The 17,787-nt window shown below is 33.8% G+C and overlaps 1 protein-coding gene across 3 annotated transcripts in view; it reads right to left on the reverse strand.

The window, feature by feature from the left end:
• EPC2 (enhancer of polycomb homolog 2) overlaps positions 1-17,787 on the reverse strand; it is a 119,089-nt gene that overhangs the window by 13,872 nt on the left and 87,430 nt on the right. For 2 of the 3 annotated variants that reach the window (XM_047082942.1, XM_047082941.1), the window contains exons 5-10: positions 12,494-12,642; positions 11,591-11,723; positions 9,219-9,410; positions 4,841-4,930; positions 3,431-3,576; positions 2,996-3,339 (exon numbers count right to left, since the gene is read on the reverse strand). In XM_047082942.1, coding sequence (XP_046938898.1) covers positions 2,996-3,339; positions 3,431-3,576; positions 4,841-4,930; positions 9,219-9,410; positions 11,591-11,723; positions 12,494-12,642 — 1,054 coding nt within the window. The remainder of the gene's footprint in view (positions 1-2,995; positions 3,340-3,430; positions 3,577-4,840; positions 4,931-9,218; positions 9,411-11,590; positions 11,724-12,493; positions 12,643-17,787) is intronic. The other variant, XM_047082943.1, reaches the window with a different exon arrangement.

Genomic DNA, 17,787 nt, shown 5'->3' on the forward strand with positions numbered 1-17,787 from the left:
ACCAACTGAGCAACCCAGGCAGCCGCAGTTTCTACTTCTGATTAAACCCTTTATTTGTTGAGATTCCCCAGCTGTGAAACAGAAAATTCAGTACTTATAATTGCCAAGATCAGTGACATACTCTGCAACATAAAAATATGGTCCTGTGTCAGTTTTGTTAAACTCTTAAAGACACACATGCTCTCATGACCAAGTCCATTAAGAAGAAGCAGAAGGCAACAGTATTAATAAAGACAAAGATTAAAAGAAATCAAATATACGAAGATTCAATTCTTTTGTCTCTGTCCATCAAATATAAAAATGTAACTTTTTAAAAACTCCTACATCCTTCTCTTTAGATAGATGAAAGAATTCTTATCAAAATTTACTGAATTGTAATGGAATCCACTGGTGCAAATGGGTACCTAAAATTGTCAGAGCTTTTCAACTTTTTACAAAAATGCTGTTAAAAGACTTGTTCCATTATGCATTTATATACCTGTTCCCAATATTTTGAAACCTAACATATTTATTGAAAACAAAACAAAAACCTTGTGGCCTCCATGACTAGAGGGTCACAGCAGAGAAGGAAAATTTCAAACAAAATCCTTTACTCTAGTAACAGATTTAAACATATATTTGACAAATTCTACTTAAAAACACTGACTCTATGTAGTTTAGCTGTTTCTTAAGCCTTGAGATTTGTCAAAGAAAGAAGGAAATGGTACTCTGTTGAGAATACTAAAAAATGTAAGGCAGGAAAAATTAATACAGACCAAAAAGAACACTTTTTTTTTTTTTAATGGTAGGGGAAAGGCAAAAAATAAAAAACGTTACTGTCTATGATGTTAACATCACGTATTTGTCACTTAAGTTACCTAAAAAGTGCACGTATGCCTAAGATACTTTAAAGCTTATTTATTTTGAGAGAGAGAGGGAGGGAGAATCCCAAGCAGGCTCCGTGCTGTCAGCACTGTGCCTGACTTGGGGCTCAATCCCACAAACTGTGAGATCATGACCTGAGCTGAAATCAAGAGTTGGAGGCTTAAACAAATGAGTCATCCAGGCATCGCATGCCTAAGATACTTTAAATGCTTATTTTATGCTGATGTATGGTAGTGTCACAAAATTCTACAGGTAGCTATTATGGAATTATTTAAGTTATATTAAGTTGTATTCTGGATCAAAACATACAGAGTATTGATGATACTGTAACATACACAACCATACATATTTTCTGGACAAGAGTCAAGTCAAATCCTTCTGGAGTATGTTGGCAATGTACAGCAGAAAGTTGCAAATATCTGGCTATGTTCAAGTTGAGATGAAACAAAATCATTATTTTGCTATGGTACACATTATTAGAGAAGAAACTCAATCCACTGTCAAATCTAATTATAAATGCCTATTTTTAGATGTTTCATTTTTTAAATGTTTATTTTGAGAGAGAGTGAGTGAGCACATGAATGGGGGAGGGGCAGAGAGTGAGGGAAAGAGAGAATCCCAAGCAGGTTTTCAGCATACAGCCCAACGCAGGGCTTGATCTCATGAACCATGAATTCATGACCTGAGCTGAAATCAAGAGTTGGATACTTAAGTGAACGAACCACATAGGAGCTCCAAGATGTTTTTAAACTCCTCTTTTGGCAAAAATTATTTTGAGTAATTTTTGATACAGGAGTTCTAGTTCAGTTAAATAATTTGAACATGGTCTTGGAGTCGGCAGAAATAAAATCTGACCTAATATTCATGAACTTCCTACTACCTTTAGATTTCTAAGAAGCCTGCCACCACAAATCATATTAGGTATTTATTTCGGCTTTGAAAGCTTATTAAACTTCGCAAACTCATGAACCTTATATACAGGATGCCGTTTTCCTTACCTAAGTTTGTTTAAGAGAAAATTAACCAACTAATTTGGAGAAATGACATGTCAACTTCCAATCATTCAAACAAATCCAATTTTCCATTATAATCTTTGAACAGATATATGTCTAGGTCAAGTCTGAAAATAAGCAGTCCAGTAACTAAAAATGACTGAACACTACTGAGACCAAATAAAATGCTTTAAAATCACTTTAAGGAGGTTCAACATAATTTCACTTAGTAAAATGTACATCCAGGAAAGAATTTAGAAACATTCACGTTTTACAAGAAGAAAGGATATCAACAGTGTGAGTCAAGTCACATTTAGTTTTGACTCTGGATACCATGCAGTGTTTGTATATATCATAAGGATATTCAAAATTATACCTACTTATATATGTGATAAAGAGAAGACTATCCACAGATAAAAACAAATCAAAATTACATTTTAGATTTTCTAGATACTATACATTATTTACAATGTACATGTCATAAAAATATTAAATTGAGCACAGTGTTTCTTAAAATGAAAAATGCTTTCTAGTCTCAATCAGAGGTTAGCTATCAGACAAAATTACAACTATTCATAGGGAGACTCTTAAAAAATCATTTTTCAGAAAGAAAGCTTTCAATGGTACTCTGGAGGAGCAATGCCTACATTTGAACAAAGTTAATATACACAAAAATGAAACTTGCCTTTAACAAATGCACACTATGGTTATGATACTCTGGTAGCAGCTTATAACCACTTTACCCGTAGGGAACTCCCTATGCATTCTGCCTACACATTCACCATACCAGGCACACACACTCAAAATATAAGTCTGGTTTAATAGGTATCATGACATTGGTTAAAATGTGAACCACAATACTAGGGTTTAGTTTCTTAGGCTGGAAAACAAAAATATAATAGGTTAAGATAAAATTCTTTTCCATGATGGGATCATGAAAATAAACCTTCAAAATTTACCCTGAGCCCTTATTTATTTATTTATTTATTTATTTATTTATTTATTTATTTCAATATATGAAGTTTATTGTCAAATTGGTTTCCATACAACACCCAGTGTCCTGAGCCCTTATTTAGTGGATAATGAAAATTAAGTCGGAAAAAAGAGCAGGATATATTTTTAACAAAGTGACAGCTTACCTGATATGCCATTCTTGCTGGTGTTCAATAAAGCTACAGATGCTGCAGAAACTCTTTTATTGTTCACAGTCTGCCCTGATTTTCTTGAGGTACATTCTTCACTATCACTGTCCTGTAAATTTAGTAGCCTTGGCTGGAAACACTGTAGTCGACATGATCTGATATTGCTTAATATTTCAGAAAGGGACAGTCTGTTTTCACAATGTTTACTGGAAGCATTGGTCCGAGTGAAATTAGAAGAGAAGTCTATAGTTTGGGAAGAGCTTGAAAAACCATTCAGCATTTCAGGGTCTATCTGTTTCAGGACTGGGTCATGTTCTGTGGATATTCGGTCCATTATGACCCTGAAAAGCAATATAAAACCAAATATTATCTGGAAGAATTAGTTCCCTTCTACCTTGTAAAACAAAAATCAGGTCAAGACAAATAGTATACCTTCCACCTCTGCCAATTCGCCTCCTTGCAAATCCTATACATCTTCTTGGGACTGTGAGTGTTGTAAGGCAATGCCTGTATCTCAACTTATCCAAATCTGCCAATTCTGAATTTTCAAAGGAGTGGTTAGCTTGGTCCAAACGAGGCTGCAAAGAAAGAAAAAAAAGAAAATCAAAACCCACGGAATAAATCTGAAAAGAAAAAAGGTTAAATCATGATAAAAATAAAATTCAGCATTAACAGAACAATTAAAATTTAGATATAAAACTGTAAAATTGTTTTATCTGTAAAAAACCAGATAAAATTTTACAAAACTGAATCAAAAGTTCACTCACCAAAATAACTCAAAGTGTATTTAATATTTTAGGGTATATTTTAAAAGAAATATATCTTTAAAGAATAATATGGCTTTTTAACATCTATGGCAGAAAAAGTAGAGATAGGAAAGTTAGTAATTTATAAGCTTCCTATTGAGATATATCAGAAAGAAATTTTTTTTTGGACCAAAAATTGTACTTCAAGCATGTATGGGTCAGGCTGACACTTCTTACTTTTAAGAACATACGGTTCATTTCTCTGCCTTCCTATTCCCTTTATTATTCTATTTTTCTGGGTCTTAAACTTCTCTATCCTTTCATAATATTTTTTTCTTTCTCTCATTAGCGTAACTTGTAAAAAACTTTCTACCTCTTCTATACTACTCTCTCTCTCTCACACACACACACACACACACACACACACACACACACATCCTAAATAAGTTGGAAGTGTAGATGTTTACCATAATGCAACAAGGCAAATGGTCTCCACAAGCCATACCTCATTTACTCTATAGTTACACTTTATCTGAAAATCTGAGCATCTGGGAATCAGGGTCCCTCCTGATAGAATGTTGCACGAAAACTTAATAACGCAAAGCAATTTCTAAGTGTGTCAAAAAGTTATGAATATAATTATTAGATAAAATATTGCCATGAGGAGAGTTTAAAGATGATTCTTTTATGTTTGATACTTACTTGGTATGTACATACAGGATGGGCTTGCTTAAAATAAATTTTAATGAACAGCAACTATCAAAACTTCAATTAGAGATTCTGGGCTTACCTAAGTCTAGCAGTGACAGTAAATTTTCATAACTGCTAAACTACAGTTAAAGCCCAAAGTAAAACTAAATTTTTAAAACTTAGAATTCTAAATTATCAATTTCCAAGTAAAGGATTATGAGATTTTTGGATATCCTCTGAAAGGACTAAGTACCTTTTAGCATCTTTTACTGGTATGTGTATAGGCAATATTAAATAAAAAATGCTGATGGACTTCCCATTTTTAGATCAAGACCAAGTTACCCTGACAAGAGTTACCTATGAACATCTGGTTCACAAAAACACTACAAAAAAATAAAATTCTTACAGCGTAATACTGGCATCCTGCTCGCCTCCTGAAAGCACAGGGACCATCAGGATCATTTTCTTCTTCAGGTTCTGATACTGGGGATGGTACCTAAAAAAAAAAGAGGCATGAGACATTCCATTTAGGAGTGATCAGAAGTCAACAGATCAATCTTTGTAATAATCTAAAATCAGAATCTGATCACAAACAGTATGCCTACGTTACACATAGTAGACAGTAAATTCCCCCCAAACAGCTAAAGGCTAGCAATGATTTTCTATGGTTAAAAATGATTATTTTGAAAGGATTAGTTCTTGCAGGTATGTTAACATAGTATTGTGTAATTGCTTCTGAACACGTTAAGTACTTAAAAAGAATTAGTACAGTTTTTATGTATCCCACTTATATTTTCTAAATAATAGATGCGGCCATAAATATTTTTATTTTGACAGTTATGGTTCACCTATATAGGCAGATGTATTTTTCTCCAATAACTTTCTTTCCCTGTAATAAAAGTCAAAAACTAGGAAGTAAAAAAGGTTTATGAATAGTGCCCCCTCCAAGGCCATAAAAGGTCATACGTTTTTCTCAAAGGGAGTCCCTACTCACTTTTTTAAAAACACTTTTTTAGTTTTTATTTATTTAAATTCCAGTTAACATATAACGTAATATTTCAGGTGTACAGTTCAGTGAAATCACGTTTTAAACTTGGCAGATGATAAGCAGAAAAATTAGAAAAGGACAGAAGGCTTGCTAAAGGTAAGCAGACTGGTTGCAAAGAGAAATGATAAGCCCATAGCCTGACAGCAAAAGAAAAAATAAAGACTTTCAAAAAGTCGTCACATAATTAAAATGCACTCTGCCTGGGAACCATGTGATCTTAGGTGAACTATCCCTATAAAACTTGAGTGGACCCCTGGGCAACACTGATACTTTGGAGCAAACTTTGTAAGTGTCATCAAAAACGGAGTAAATTATATACAAATATACTCTAATACAGCAGAGAAATAATATGGTTTAGATAAATTTCTACCCATAATGGTTAAAATTAAAAAAAAAAAAAGTTTTGGTACTTAAGTTTCAGTAGTCTCGCAATTTCACTTTGGAGTACATCTCTTTTTCTGACAACGCTGGCTCAACCAAATTTACTTGCAAATTTTGAACCTCACAAATCCCTCTCTTCCTATTTTGAGAGGAAAAATGTGTTCTCCACATTATTTCCAAACTGTGGTAATTACCACTGAGCAGGGTCATCCAGGGGAGAAAGGCATTTGGTGAGGTTCCAATATACCTCCACCAACCCTATGGGGGAGACACAGAAACAGTAAGCTGGGGCTGATTCTTCTTCCGGTGGAACCAAGCCCCAAACCTGAAATTTGAAAGGAAATCCCCAATGTGAATTTTATACTTTGGTTCCTTTGCAAATCCTCTACCTCCTCTAAAATACACACAGGGGAAGTGTCACAAAATCTCAGAAATTCTTTGCATAAAATATACCACCCCTTCCTCCCGACCACCATTCTTCAGGAGTGGATTCGAGGATTTAGTCTGAGACACAGGAAGAGAGAGCTGACATTAGGAGAATCAGAAGTGTGATTAAGAAAAGACAGGGCTTTAATTCTGCTCTGTTGCAAATCAGTTGGAGAAGTCTGGTTAAAATGTCTGTTCTCTTAAGTCTCCCTATTCTCTTTTTCCTTGTTTACTGGACAAAGAAGCAGCACATCATTATTTTACAGATCTTTTTAGCAATAAAATCCTGATTTTGTAAGAGTTCCAGCCTAAATAGCTGCCTCACTGAATAACATCCAACTGTATAGGTAAATACTTATTCTTCAGTGACAGGGGATACCATTATAAAAATTGATGAGAGTTGTCAAAGACCCAGTAAAAGGACTCAAGAGGAACTTAAAAGTTTCAAAATATAATTTGAAATTTTGATGTGGGTTTGAAGGCTGGGGACTATATGAATAAACACAAGAATTTAGAATAGAAACAAAAGCCCCCTAATGCGAGAGGAATATATGACTAATATGTAAGTGTGTCCCACTATCAGGAGGATGGACTGATTCCAGCACTAAAGGAAAAGTTTCCATAGGTCATAATATCCCCTGGTGTCATTCTTAAGAGCTGGGAGTGTACAGCAAAACTTTAAAGGCTCTCTTCAGTACCACCAATATAAGGCTATTATTAATATATACTGAAACCAAGTCATCTTCTTACTTAAGATTCTTTAATAATGTTCTAGTGTGTATAATGGTAGATAGAAGCCATCTGCCACCTGGCTACTACTGCAAGCATCATTCTGTTCAACCTCTCTTCCCCTTTGCATTTTATGTTCCAGTAATGCCAAACTGCAAGCAATTCTCACTTACATGCTGTTTCCTCTGCCTAGAAGCCCTCCCTACACTTTCTATCAGAAAACTACTATGTGTTCGGACGTTATTTTCCTCATTCCTCCAAAATGGCCACCTAATTAATATCCCATGGCTCTTTAATGCACTGAGTCTAACTGGATGATCCTTTGACAAAAGTAATCAATTATTTCATTAAGTGCTTTTCAAGCGCGTACTAAATTAAAACCTGTATTTGTGCATTTTACAATACATATGAATGCTAAAATATCTGGGATAGAAAAACTAGTGATAAAAGAGTAAAAAAACACATAGTCTAGTCAAAGGGAATACATTTTACGATTCTATATTTTAAATAGTTACAACCATAAAGTGTTTTATAAAACAGTTTGTTTCCAAATGTCTGTAATGTTGGTTAGAATTTTTTTTTCTCTTAAAGCAATGAAATAAAAATGTTAAAATATAATAAAATGTATTTGTTATAGCATTCTCTTTACATTGACTATACCATATAGACAAGAAAAAAGAGGGTGTTGCTAGACCAGGTGCTAAACTATAAATATGTATTTATCTTTTAAAATTCATCCTTTGATACATAAAAGTCTTGTTTTAAAAACAGCACTTGTGAAAGTGAAATTAAGAATTTAAAATTGCAGGGGCACCTGGGTGGCTGAATTGGTTAAGCAACTTCAGGTCAGGTCACGGTCTTGTGGTTTCATGAGTTTGAGCCCCATACTGGGTGGGCTCTGTGCTGATGGCGCAGAGCCTGCTTATGATTCTCTCTCTTTGCCCCTCCTATGCTCTCTCTCAAAATAAATGTAAAAACTTAAAAAAAAAAAAAAGATTTTTAAAATTGCAAACATCTTGCTATAAACTGTTGCAATATAAATCAAAGAATTATCTTCATGATTTACAATTTGCATTAGTTCTTTGGAATCTTTATAATTAAATGATTATTGCCAGGGGCGCCAGGGTGGCTCAGTCAGTTAGATGTCCAACTCCTGATATCGGCTCAGGTCGTGATCTTGAGCCCTTCATCAGGCTGCATGCTGAGTGTGGAGCCTGCTTCAGACTCTCTCTCTCCCTCTTTCTTTAGATAAATAAATAAACATTAAAAAAATATAAATGGTTATTGCCCAAATTAGCAAAGTTTACATTAAAAATTGCAAAACAAAATGCTAAAAAATTGTTAAAAAATTATTGTTGGTTATTGTTGGTGAATATTTACAATTATGTATTAAGTAGCAAAATATTGATAACCTTTGGTTCAGTAATTCTACTTTTTTTTTTAAGTTTATTTATTTATTTTGTGAGAGAGTAAGCATAGAGAGAGAGAGAGAGGGAGAGAGAATCTCAAGTAGGCTCTACATTGTCAGTGCAGAGCCTGAAGCAGGGCTCAAACTCATCAACTATTAGATCATGACCTGAACTGAAACCAAGAGTTGGACTCTTAACTAAGCCACCTAGATGCCCCTCAGTAATTCCATTTTTTTTTTTTTAACGTGTACTTATTTTTGACAGCCAGAGGGAGGGAGAGTGAGAGAGAGAGCATGCATGTGAATGTGAATGGGGGAGAGGCAGAGAGAGAGAGAGAGAGAGAGAGAGAGAGAGAGAGAGAGGAACAGAAATACCAAAGCGGGCTCTGCTCAGACAGCAGAAAGCCTGATGTGGGGCTCGAACTCATGAACCGTTGAGATCATGACCTGAAGTTGGCCGCTCAACCAACTGAGCCACCAGGTGTCCCAGCAATTTCATTTCTAATAATCTACTTTAAATACAGACGGAAAAAATAGAAACATTCATTTTTATAAAAAGGAACACTGAAAACCACCTAAATATTCCAGAGAATAAATTCTATCCAACTGAGAGAACATAATGGAAAGTAAATACCACATGAGTGGCTACATAAATAATGTGGAAAATGTTTATGCTATACAACATTAGGTGAAGAAAGTAAGAATCAAAACTAAGAGGTCAATTATGTTTTAAAATATAGCAATATAAAAGACTAGAAGGAAATGTCTTTAAAATAGTTTTAAAACAAGCACCTGTGGAAATTCATCTTCATCTGAGCTGTGAAAGTCATATTGCTTAATGTCACTCTTATTGATCACAGGCAATGTCTCAGGAGTGGGTTGCTGAGATGTTATCAAAGCCTCTGCTTTAGGCTTCTTTGGGTACTTCTTCTTTTGACGAACCACATCAGAAGCCTCTTCTTTCAAAGACAAATGATGAGGGTGCTGTTTACATGACGATTTTTCCCCCAAAAGGAAGAAATGAAAATCATTTTAGAAATCATGAAAAACTATACTGCTCTTTGAAAAACATACATTTTTACCCAGGAGGTGATTTTATTTACTGTTTTTAATATGCAAAAATTGTGGTCATAAATTGAAAAATGTTTTACTTTTTTCAAGTTGTGATTAAAAATAATAATGGTACCTAAATTTGCTTTTTATATTGTTATTTATACTGTAACTATGATGTTAGTGATTTAAAAAAATTACTCTATTATTATGCAATCCAGCATTTAAAAGCACTTACATTTAATTTTAATTTTATTTAAATCCACTGTATTAATGATGATTAATAAATTTATTTGAAAAATAACTTGAATTAGATTATAAATTCATTAATTTATTTCTACACTTACTTTCAATTTTTAAAAATGTCTATGGCTGGTAATCTTTTTGAGGAAAATGAGTTTATTAACTAGAAAAAAATTCGCTTTTTTAGAATTACTGCCTCAACTGAACAGTAATCAAACTGTTCTCAAGTACCCTAGAGTTCTGTGATAGCACTTTAGAGGTCATCTGGCAACCAGACTGACAGATGGGGTGGGTTTCCAGCGCCCCCTGCTTTCCACCCCTCAGCAGAGAAGCTCTGTTACTGTTTTGACATACATAGTGGTATTCCTCTTAATAAATAGGGTTCTACTACTTAAAAAGTTTGGAAATGATTGTTCTAATAGAGCACCAAAGTACAAGCAATATTGAAGTGAAAAAATATTTAAGAGGTTCTACATTTTCCCGTGTAGTCCACATTTTTGTTAAAACTACTGCAGGGTCAAAAATGGTACATACAACGAAAATGTTGCTTAAATGGCAAATTATTTAGTGATAGCTAGGTTTCCTACAATGGTTAAATCTATGGCATCAAAAAGAGAACCTCACCCTCTTAGAAACTACCTATATTTTAAGGTGGGATGTGTGACAAGGTAAATAAAGTTAGCTATGTGTAATGGGGTGGATCAACAATGAATGAGCAACCGTATCTCTAACACTAGTAAACATTCTGAGTGTTTTTCCTACAGATGATCTAAAATAAAAACCTAAAATATAGGAAAGGCTGATTCTGTCAGTAATTTCAGGTTGAGATTTTCATCTTCTCTACCAATCATATACTTGGAAAAAGCATTGGTTTATATAAAATGGATTTTAAAAAATAACTTAGAAAATAACATTTATTGCACTGATAACATTTTAGGCTATAGAGGCAAGTGTGTTTTAAAAAGAATCAAGTAGGTGGGCTAGATGCCTGTGATTAATAAGAAAGAACTTTTGTGTTTGAATTGACATCAGCTGATTAAAGGAGGAGTCTTCCTGCTCCACATTCTTCTTTGACCTTTAATAACGAACCCAGGAAAAGTAAGAATTGTGTACATTTTTAAAAGATGAATTTTCCACAAACACCCTATGTTGCTTTTTAAATCTTGCTATATACAAAGTTCCACTGTCTAAATGCTCAGTCAATACCTATTTCTTAGTTAAATCTAAGCTCCTTAAAGGTTTTATTAATGAATACTTTAATTAATGTACCAAGTGAATACTGAATAAATACAATTTCTTGAAGCCTAAAAGACTTAAATAATCACTGAATCTGGCTCTTTATTAGCAAAGAAAATAGCATCTGGAAGTTACAGGACTTCTTCAAATCACTCAAAGTAGATAGCAGTTGATTCTGGAAGTGATAATGAAACTAAGAATAACTTTCAATAATAAATAGTCTCAATGAAGAAAGCTTTAATCTTAGATTTTGATGCCTGCCACTACAACGCACGATTTGCTAAGGCTAGTGATAACAACTCAACTTTAATTACCCATATTCTCTAGAGAAGCAGATAGCACAGTGAAAAGCACATGGTTTTTGGTGTTAGACCTAGACCTAAATCTCGAATCAGCCACTTATTAGCTATATAATCTAGAAGTCACTCAGAGATAAAATCTGTGTCAATGGGCTGCTATAACGATTAATGAGTTAATATGTATGTAAAAATTCCTAGCAAAGTGCTTGGCTAATAGTAAAAACTAACGCATGTTAATTACTTTCTTCTTTAACCAAACTATACTAAGACAGCTGATGAAACCCCTAATTGTCTAAACAATATTATCATATGTGCTTCTCCCCAGAGGATATTCACCTTAGTTTTACATTCTTGGACTTTGTGATGATTTCCATTATGAAGAGTTGCTGGAGTGGCATATAACTCTTTTTCTGATCTATTGATTTTCACTTCATTAAGGATTTCACCGCCATAGTCTCCCAAATGATATCTTGAAAAGGTCACAAAATATAAGAAAATGTTTTGTAGTTGAAAAATAAATTAGAAAAAAAAAAAACCCAATGATATCGCAATTAACTAGAACAAACTAATTAGTCAGATTATTCTTTTAAAAAAAAGATTATTCTTGAAAGAAAATTTACAGGAATAAAGAAGTTCATATTCGGGATATAGTAAGACAAAAACCAAAAAAACCTCTAAGGTATACAGAAGACAAATTTCTCATATATTTAATATTTTCAAACAGTGGGAAATGATGTTTAGAATGCTTACCTCAGGAATCACATAAAATTCTGTCAGGTGTAGTTTAGTCTATTTAGTTATGCAGGAAAAGGACTACTGCATTAGAGACACATTTTTAAAATGTGTTGAAACAAAAAATGTTTTCTACCTAGTTAGAAAATAAAATCATTTAAACATTTATTTCCCTCAAATTTTAATAGAAACTTTAATAAAAAGGATGGACAAAATGATCTCTAGATTCTTTTCTAAATAAAACTAAAGGATTCTGAAAAAAAATTAAGTATATTAGAGGATCTACACATAATACACACAAAAATATACCCCAAATTCGCAATCCAAACTGATAATCTAACTTAAAAAAAACTAGCAATACCCGGATTCTTCAAAAAATGTAGATTTCATTTAAGAATCCATTTTAACTGTTTTAAAGCATGGCAAAAAATAAAACAAATCATTTGGTTATATTCTGACCATCATTTAGCTAAAGCTACCATTAGTATACAACAGCAGCAAGGTTACCTTTTTTCCACAACTTCTAAGGTTAAGTGCAATAATTCTCGTTTTGTTTTCTCTCTTCTCTTAATCATTTCCAAAATTGTTATGGCTCTACTAAACTCTCGTCTCAGTTTCAACATCTTTTCATAAGAGGCTTCATCATTCTTACGATTCTGTTGAAAACAACAATTTTAGAAGAATAAACAATCCAATCATCATTTCCATTTTCATTCAACAAAATCTTATGAGATCCAAAACTGTTTCATAAAGCAAAATGTTAAAAAAGTATTAAATATAAAAATGTTAAAAATCATCTTAAACAGCAACTGCATAAGAGAACCTATTTAACTCTGAAAACAGAAGTATAAGCAAGTATCTCTCAAATATTAAAAAAAAAAAATGCTGCCCACTGTTGAAAAGATGGAATGATAGAAGGGATAATTCCAACGTACACACATTTTTAGAAGTCTGCCTGAAACAAAACCTAGTGTATCAATCAGAAAATGCAGTCCATTGAAATTGATGCAAGGCATTTTCCAGTGACAGAAACAGTTCTGTTAAATCAAGGTTACCTACCAAAAAAAAAAAAAAAAAAAAAAAAAAAAGCCAAAATGGGTCTCTATCATTCACCTCTGTAACTGCAGGTTGGAAGGTTCAATATACCACAATGTAAACACTCACAATGACAATGACAAGCAAAACCCCCTATCAGAAACTCAGATATAAAACTGAAAGTAGGATATAAAGTATCTCAAAGAACTGGACTGTCATGTTTCAAAGTAATAACACCTCACTGCAGGGCAGAAAACAAGTGAAAACTCTAAATTTCAGAGTGTTGTTAAGAAGGTCCCACTGTGAAGCCTGAGATTTAATTTGAACAACTCCAAATCAAAGTCCTGCTTAATAATGAAAGAAGGCTCAGTTGTAATTAGCAACTATTTGCATAAAAGTTACTGTTAATATAAAATATTGTGTTTAATCAAATAACCATAGAATATTTATAGTAGGCATGGAACTATTTGTTTAAAAACAGACCATTACCACCTCTCATTCTATGTATCCAGACACTGCACTTAAGCAATCTTCCCATCCTTGAGTTAATAATACAATGACATTAGAAAGAACCTGAAGCCAGGTTTCATATTGGAGGATTATAAAACAGAAAATAAAACTTAAAGATTCAAAGTTTTACTTTTTTCTTTAATGTATAGTTTCTTGTATTTGAAACTTAATCATCACCTATAAAACATAACCTAAACTAAATCTCATTAAGGTACTGCATACCAAGTATTTTAAATGTTATATTAGTCATTCTTTTATTTCATCAAAAGGAAATTAATTTTTTTACCCCTTCAGTACTATGTGACAAAAGGCAAAATCTACAGCATGGTTTTAAGCAAGAAAACTTGGCAAGCAGGCAGAAATACCTCCCAATTGAAAAAAAAAATTAACATTACCAAGAGCAAATATTAAAGTGTCCCCCTGTACAGAGTACTGCACATGTCCCCTATCCTCAAAAGGCTTACAGTCTAGTAAGAATGAGACATACAGATTCAAAAGACGAGTAATAATATAAGGCTACATGCCAGCTGAACAATATTCAAAAGTGCACCAGAACCTTTTAAGATCACCCCCCTCTTCACTAAGTGTTTTTTGTGGACTATATGCTTCTGCCCTGTCTTAACCATTCATTTTCTGCTCTCTTTAGGCCCAAATTAACTACCCTTACTAATTTTTCCTTTCTCTAGTCCTCTCTGTTTTTTTACTTTTTATTTTGAAATAATTTCATATTTACATAAAGTTAAAAAAATAGTATGAACAATTCTTCTGTATTTTCATCCAGATTGCTCAAATGTTATTTATTATTTTACATTTGTTTTATCTCTGTCTCTGTATGTATTTATTTAGTCTATGTTATGAGGAACTAAAATGTTTGTGTCCTCTGAAAATTCATTTTGAAACTCCAAGGCCCCAATGTGATGGTATTTAGAGGTAGGGCCTTTGGGAGGTGATTAGGTCATGAGGGAGGAGTCCTCACAAATGAATTTGTGCTCTTATAAAAGAGACCTCAAAGAGCTCTTTCTCTTGCTCCTTCCACCATGTGAGGACACAGTAAGATGATCACTTCTGAATCAGCAAGTAGGCCCTCACCAGACACTGAATCTGCTAGTACCTGTATCTAGGACCTTCAAGCCTCTAGAACTGTGACAAATAAATATTTGTTGTTTAAAGCACTCAGTCTATGGTGTTTTTTGTTACAGCAGCCTAAACGGACTAAGGCACATACACATGAATGTATAATAAACACATACACAAATATGCAAAATTAGCATATTTTTTTAGAGTTTATTTTGAGAGAGAGAGAGAGAGAGAGAGACAGACAGACAGACAGAGAGAGGGAGGGGGAGAGAGAAAGGGGGAGAGAGAAAGGGAGGGAGAGAGAGAGAGAGAGAATGCGGGGCTCAAACTCACCAACTGTGAGCTCATGACCTGAGCCAAAATCAAGAGTCGGATGCTTAACTGACTGAGCCACCCAGGTACCCCTATTTAAAAAACATTTTTTGAGAATGGTTGGGATGTGTACTGTCCCTTCATCTCTAAGCACTTTAATATGTACTTTCTAGAAACAATGATACTCTCTTATATAACCAGTAACCATTATCGAAATCAAGAAATTAACACTGATGTTATCGTATTATCTAATTTAAACACTTTATTCATGTTTCACCGGTTGTCCTACTAATGTCCTTTATAGCAATAAATATAATTGTTAAATATGTATTTTTATATGTTTACGTAATTGATGCTATAAAGGACATTAGCAGGACAATTATTTTTATTATTAAATTCACTCATAACAGTAAATTTTTTCCTGGTCTAGGGTCTGATTCAGGATTACAATTGCACTTAGCTGTCATGTCTCTTTAACGTCCTATAATTTGGAATAGTTCCTTTGACTTTCTATAGTGATCATAGTCTTGACATTTTTAAATAGAGGCCACTTATTTTGTAGGATGTTCCTCACTATGGGTTTCTTCAATGTTTTCCCACAATTAAATTCAGGTTATGTATTCTTCATAGGATTATCACAGAAGTGATCATTGTATCCGTCTCTTATATCAGGAGTTAAATGATAACTATTTGTCCCATTACTGTTGATGGTAATTTTTATCCCTTGATTAAGATGCTGTCAGGTTCCTTTAGTCAAATTACTATTTTTAATTAAAAAGGACACTGTAGGATTATGTACCTTGTTTCTCACCAAATTTCCTCCCACTAATGTAGTATCCACTGATTCTAACTTTTGCCTGAAACAATTATTACTATCGTGGCGGCCAAATGGTGATTTTCAAACTTCATCATTCTACTGAAACTTGGTAATTTTAAAGTTCTACTGTAAGGAAAAGTGTTCCCTTCTCTTTTATCAGTCAATCTACCAACCAACCATCCATTCATCCATCCGTCCCTCCCTCCCACCCTCCATCCATCTATCCATCCATTTATATTAGTATGGACTCATGGGTTACTATGGGTTATTCATTATTTATTTTGACATTTAAAACTTTCCCACATCTGGTTAGTAGAGTCCCCCTTCAAGCTGGCTCTTGAGGCCTTCTGACATGGGTCCAACATGCTTTTATCTTTAATTAACAGTCTTACTTTCTGGCATAACAGAATTTTCAAGCGTATCTTTATATTTCCCACCCCTAGACCTGGAAACACTATTTTTCTAAGGATTTCTGGTTCCTTTTGATGGAAAATGGCATTTAAAAATCAAGATCTACATGCTAGGCATGCTCACTGCTACTGAGTATCATTGCTTCTAGACTCACCGAACAGAGCTAGAAAATACACCTGTAATATATGTATGTACACATACATTCACAGATCTATTAAAAACAATGAATTCATACTGATATCTTTTCTGTGCTTTTAAGATGGCCCTATCCCTGTTTTCAAATCTATTCACTTCCTTTACCGTTCCTCACAATGGTCTCTGCTCTGGACCAACTCTTTTTTCCCTATTCCCAGTTACATATTATAGTTCTGACCTACTGCCCAATCTTCAAGGAAGTAGTTCTCAAACTGCTGCACTTTAGATTTAACTGGAGACCTTTTTTATAACCAAGGATAATTCACAGGAGATTGTTACATGTGGCCAGACTGAGAACAACTACTTTGAGTTTCCTCTCTTGTCTTTCTCGTTTATTCTGGGCCACAGAGAGGGAGGAGAGAAAGCACAGATGTTAACAGTTGTATATATGGGGTTAAACATATTAAACACACATGCTGATTTAAGACTTCCCAATCAGCACTTTCAGACTTGTTGGTGCCTTAAGACTGTCTCATTTAAGAATGTCCTAAAAGTACTTAAGCACTCCCAAATTAAATATTAGTTTACCAAATTAAAATTAAATTCTAGCCTGCCAAGCAAATATTTCAGAAGTCCTTTATTTTAGCACCTCTGTATGTAGCTATACATGTGTTTTCAATCTGTGGAAACAAAAAAGTAGAGAACCTTTGCTAGCAGTATTCATTTTTGCAGATCCCAGTGCTTGCCCACCTCTGGAACATCTAGGGGTATTCATTGTTGACTGCGTTCCCAACTTTCTCATTTTGAACCATAAACATTTTGAAGCAGCATCAGTGTGCATGAAGGGGAAAAGTCTTTGGTCCCAAAATTGAAAAGAGAGAGGAATAAAAAGACTACTGGAAAAGAAAATGTACCACTCTGCAGAGGAAGGTGAAAATAACAGGCAAGAGAAAGGGAAGAAATCAGAGTGTCAGGAAAAAGCAATACTAGTTATTGCACAATGAAAGCACCTATACATTGGAATGCACTACTAGCAATTCCCAATATGCACTGGTTAGAAAACAGTGATTTAACCTATTTAAGAATAAAGCTGATTTAAACACTTAAAATGTTGTTTACATGTTAATAAATACTGCCTAGTTTTCAGTTCTTCACACCCACTCACTGAAAGTCTAATGGTATACTTCCTTCAAAAGACACTGCTAAAAATCTGTTTAGGAATGTATCTGAATTAATTACATTTCTTTTAAAAAGCAATTAGTAGTTCATATTTTTCAATGATTCAGGTAAACTTCCCCTTCCTCATGTCTAATTGCCTATATTTACAAATTTACCTCATTCCAATCTTTTCTAAGCAAGATGTTACACTTTCATAAAATATCTCAGACTATCTTATCTAAGAACTAAAACGCCAAATTGAAAACTTAGCCTGGTTTAGGCAATGTCATCTAAACTTGGGACATCTAAGACAGACTTACAGAAACTGGTTATTAACCGGTAGTAG

The sequence above is a fragment of the Lynx rufus genome, unplaced genomic scaffold (genome assembly GCF_022079265.1).
Source record: "Lynx rufus isolate CCGP_SWC_20201006 ecotype Redwood Valley unplaced genomic scaffold, mLynRuf1.p SCAF_2, whole genome shotgun sequence".
Lineage (NCBI taxonomy): Eukaryota > Metazoa > Chordata > Mammalia > Carnivora > Felidae > Lynx > Lynx rufus.